General features: G+C 43.0%; 1 protein-coding gene across 6 annotated transcripts in view; it reads right to left on the bottom strand.

Annotated features, from left to right (window-relative positions):
- Window positions 1-4560, bottom strand: part of LOC111246806 (uncharacterized) — a 92449-nt gene that overhangs the window by 7745 nt on the left and 80144 nt on the right. For all 6 annotated transcript variants that reach the window (XM_022797008.2, XM_022797007.2, XM_086982255.1 and 3 more), the window contains 6 exons: window positions 4251-4468; window positions 3083-3345; window positions 2520-2735; window positions 2206-2392; window positions 1375-1599; window positions 375-849 (listed from right to left, as the gene is read on the bottom strand). In XM_022797008.2, coding sequence (XP_022652743.1) covers window positions 375-849; window positions 1375-1599; window positions 2206-2392; window positions 2520-2735; window positions 3083-3345; window positions 4251-4468 — 1584 coding nt within the window. The remainder of the gene's footprint in view (window positions 1-374; window positions 850-1374; window positions 1600-2205; window positions 2393-2519; window positions 2736-3082; window positions 3346-4250; window positions 4469-4560) is intronic.

The following is a 4560-nucleotide window of genomic DNA, read 5'->3' as shown; positions in this document are numbered from 1 at the left end:
CTGAACAATTCGAAGAAAATGAACGCGCTTGTCTTTGACATGGACATAATATATGATTGAGTTGCGCACCAATTATACTCCTACGTTAAAATGGATGAATTTATCCTCCGACCAATGGCGCCATATTTAAAGCTTAGTTCGACATCTACGAAATCCGATGGAACACATAGTAATATAAAACGCATTGATAAAGTTTTGTTTCTGACTTTATTCGTACAAAGCAAATCAGTGTGACGTGATTATTAAAAACCACCACTTTTAAATAACTTGCTTCATACACTGAATGTTTTTTGTTGCGCTAATTCTGCATCGCAATTCTATCTCTAGCCAAGAACAAGCCTCTGCATGAATCCTTGGGTTTGCTGAGTACGTACCCCTTAAGACGTTCGTATTTGGGCTCTTCTTGATCGAGCAGCCCAAAGCCAAGTGGTGGAGCTGTTCCCGACCCGCCGCCAACCATCTCGTAGCACGGGTCGTTGTCATCATCCTCTACTCCGTTACCGCTACTGCTGCCGCGTGACGCTCGCGAACTTTTTCGTTTCAGCGTCATCGGAGGCAGTATCGAGCCGATATGGCCTAGCATCATAAGGCCGTGATTGTTGTTGTGCTCGTATTTGACGCCCATGACAGCCGCTGCTCCAATGGGAGGATGCGCGGGGGGCACTGGCGGCTGAGGCGAGTGAGTGCCCATGTTACTGTTACCCACGTGGCTATTAAGGTTTTTACTATGAATTAAGTGGTTGTTGTGGTTACCGTGATGGTGCATTGGGGGTGGGGATGGCCGCTTAGATTTTTTCGCTACTTTCGCGTACAGTTGGTCTACAGATGTCGTGCTATCTCCACTGTGACCTGTATTAATTGTTTAAATTCATGTCAATGTATAGTATTATATTAAAAAATAAACATAAAATAACGTTAAGGAGACTGAACTCGGAAAGTAAAAGGACTCTATAAAAAAATCACTCCGATTTGACGATGACTCGAACTTTAACCCATCAAATAAAGCAAACTAAGAAAATGGGCTTTGGTATATTTTGCGCTTTTTAACAAAACAATATTAAATTGGCATAGCAAATAATTACGTCATCCACAATCGTTATCCTGAACATTATATCCGCATACATTTAGAATCGTGCCTGTATCCTTCGTATTTCAAAACTGCATTCTTTTAATAAAAATGCATATACACAATGAGTTTTCTCATCCAACGACAGCTTAATTTTCTAAAAGTATACGACCGTAACATTTATTCGCGCTTGACTTAGCGCTCGTTCATGTTTAAAGAATGTAACGTGCGTGATTCTGAGTTTGTGGCCGCCTGCGGTGCCTCAGTTTAGCTCTCGTAGGCAAGGAAAGGCATATTCTTCCGCTTACCTTCGGAAACTTTTCTGTGAATATGGTTGTGCGGTTGCTGAGGTGTCAACGGTTGTTTCTGTGAACGATCTACGGTGGAGTACAGATTGTTGACAACATTCACGTCTCCATTGGGTAGGCATCCTGGTGTCGGTACGTGTCCTGGCTGCGAGGCTACGGTGATCCCGTTAGTCACAACCGTCAGCACGCCACCATTCATTGTAGCGAACATTGAAGATGTGGATGCTGCGTAAACAGACAGACATAGAAATATAGAAATAGAAAAATAAGAGATACGAAAGCGGACACGTGAAACATGGCAATATAACAGTGCCTTTCTATTTTGCACAGATGTAGATATACGAGACAGAATAGCTGTAGTTATTTCACCTCGTTCGCGCGTAATTAATATATACACAATTAACTTTGCTTAAGATCTTGACTTCATTCTAAAGGGCTATATTAACTGGGCGAGGTACTGCATAAAATAACATCGTATTTTAAAAGAACAGACACTCGGTGAAATCGATCCCATGGCAACTTTCTTTGGTCTACAAGACGACATAATTTGACGATCAAATAGCGCTTTCTATTTACTTAATGAATATGGGATAGTTGAATTATGGACAAAAGGAGATCGCTAAGAAATTCCAGTTTTTTTCATGTGGCTGCTTCGTTCAACCTAACTGCAAACATGGAGGGCCAATATATCGAGGTTAACCTGATGTGTATAACAGAGCTCGTTCGAATTTGTTCGTTACGAATAAAAAAACATTTACCTTTTTTTTTTCTCAATTCATGATTAGCCTAAAACCCGTAGAAAAATCAGACCTACCTGTAGCCTATTATTACCTTGTCTGGAATGTGCTTGTGCTACTGATCGGAGACTTTCAACAGTGGGAGGCGCGGGCACTCCTCCTTGGACGTGAAGTCCTACAGACGATGGGCTACCGTCCACAACTGTCACTACCGACGATGGACTAGCCGGTGCAGGGTCGTTGGTAGCCAGGGGTGGCGAAGCCATACGGGGGGGACCATTCTGAAGACCGAAATGTGTAGGGAAATATAATACTCTTTTTTTTTCTGAAGCCACCTGGAGAAGAAGTCAGTCCTACATAAAAGGTATGGGTTAATAGGCATACATCCTTTTCGATTGATGGCCTTACCTGTCTCGGCTCAATACGAGCGTAAGTGACGGACGAAGCCGCACTTTCAATTTCGGCGTACATTTCTTCGTCGATTGGCTGTACGATGGCGTAGTACTGCTCTGTTCCAGTTCCAGAACCGGCGTTGCCATCCGATGGGCTCTGCATTAGACCGACTCCATTAACTACTCCGATTCCTGGCTCTGATGAGATATTTGCTGCTGACCCTTGCTGTTGCTGTAAGGGGTATTAGCGAAGCAAATGAAACTGATGATACTCAACGTTTCCATAAACGTCAATTTTATGAGTTGGGCAAGGCGAATAGGTTTCTGGTGTATTTTACTATCTTAGCATGAACAACAGACTACTATATTTTTTCGCAGAATGTAGATGCGAGCATAGGCCAGTGTCGATATTCCATTTGGTCATGGTGCCTTCAGGTCATTTTAATCGGGACCTTTCTGTCGTACACGTACATTTGCTTGTTTCCTCCTCCTGTTTATACCTGTTCAATTCAAACTTGGTAGGAATTCTCGCAGTAAGATGTGCATTCCCGTGGACTTAAACTTGTAGACATCACTTACCTGACTAGAATTATGGTTGCTACCCATGACACCATTATGAACGGTGCCATGCTGCTGTTGCTGCTCCATGAGAAGTCTGTGAGTCTCTTCACGAAGATTAGCTAGTGGTTCTCGAACCGAAATCACTGTATAAGGGATATCGCCCTGGGGACCTGCAGGACCTGGTCCAGCACCACCTTCTCCCACAAGAGGTGCACCTCCTAAAACTGCGGTATTCGCTGGACCGGCGACCCCGATGACGTCCGCGTCAATATCAGGTATACCTGTACGTGAAGATTTTATATTCGAGTGAAAGTTGCGTTCTTATTACTGTAACAGAAGTTCAACACTGATGATATAGCTGCTGTACTATATCACGTTTTATCATAATTTTTCTCATTTACAACGTTTCTAAACATTTTCGATATCTATTTGTTTATAGTTATTAGTTTACGGATGCAATCGACCTATATGCTAAGGCCTAATGAAAATTTAAACACTCTTACAAGTCATGAGTAAATCGAAAATAATTCAGTAGGTGGGATTCCTAACCATTCTTTTGACAATACTCACACAGTCAGGCGTGTGGCAGCCGTTATTGGTCTACTAATCAAACCCATCTAAGTACAGCAGTATACGTATGAAGACTGCGATAATCGTTCATCATATATTAGGGTCATTTTATCGCTAAGAAAGTTTTTTCTGGGTGGAGCGATCAGTGTCTTTTGGTTTGGGAAAGGTAGATTCGTAAGGAACATAAGAGCAGAAAATTGATGACCTGATTTGAACAGTTGAAGGGTAGTACCAGAAGCATTACAGAAATTGTGCTATTGTTTCCATGGGGACGTTCCTGTCTTTAACATTTTAGGTAAACTACAGAGGAGTATACATCAATCTAAGCTTGCGCTAAGTGGCATTATTGGGACGCGTTATTTAATGTCTGTCTAGCGAATCATCACGAAAACCATCAATCGACAATTCACATCACCCATGAACTGTATATCGACTACTGATCCATAAGTAGGTATACTTATCGCAGAAATAGCGTGGCTGAATAAAATCGCACTGGCACATGAAACATTTACATTTGTTCTAACAGATTCACATCGATATACGATAAGGCTGGGGGTGACGTATACAATTTATAGTTTTATATCGAAGCTAATGTGCTTCTCCGAAGGACACGAACCTTCATTTCTAGCGAAATCTTCGCCTAGAGCAGGTGGCTGCGGGGTCGGACCAAGAGACGCTGGTGGAAGACTCGCGACTCCTGTCACGCCCCCGAGACTGGGTGAAGGCGGCGCTTGGCTCAGGGTAGGTCGATGGCGCCCTCTGACGAAGGCGTTGGACGAGTTCGGTATTCCGGCCGGCATACTTTGAGGTCGGCCCGGAGGAGTCGGAAGCGCTCTAAAACGTAGAACAAAACGTTAGGAACATATTCCTCGTAACATTTATTATCCCGACCGGGCGTAGAATTGTTCATTAAGACTTACACATAC

This window comes from Varroa destructor, unplaced genomic scaffold, assembly GCF_002443255.2.
Source record: "Varroa destructor unplaced genomic scaffold, Vdes_3.0 BEIS01000003.1, whole genome shotgun sequence".
In the NCBI taxonomy this organism is placed as follows: domain Eukaryota; kingdom Metazoa; phylum Arthropoda; class Arachnida; order Mesostigmata; family Varroidae; genus Varroa; species Varroa destructor.
The sequence above is the reverse complement of the archived record's forward strand: the minus strand, read 5'-3'. Positions and strand labels throughout refer to the sequence as shown.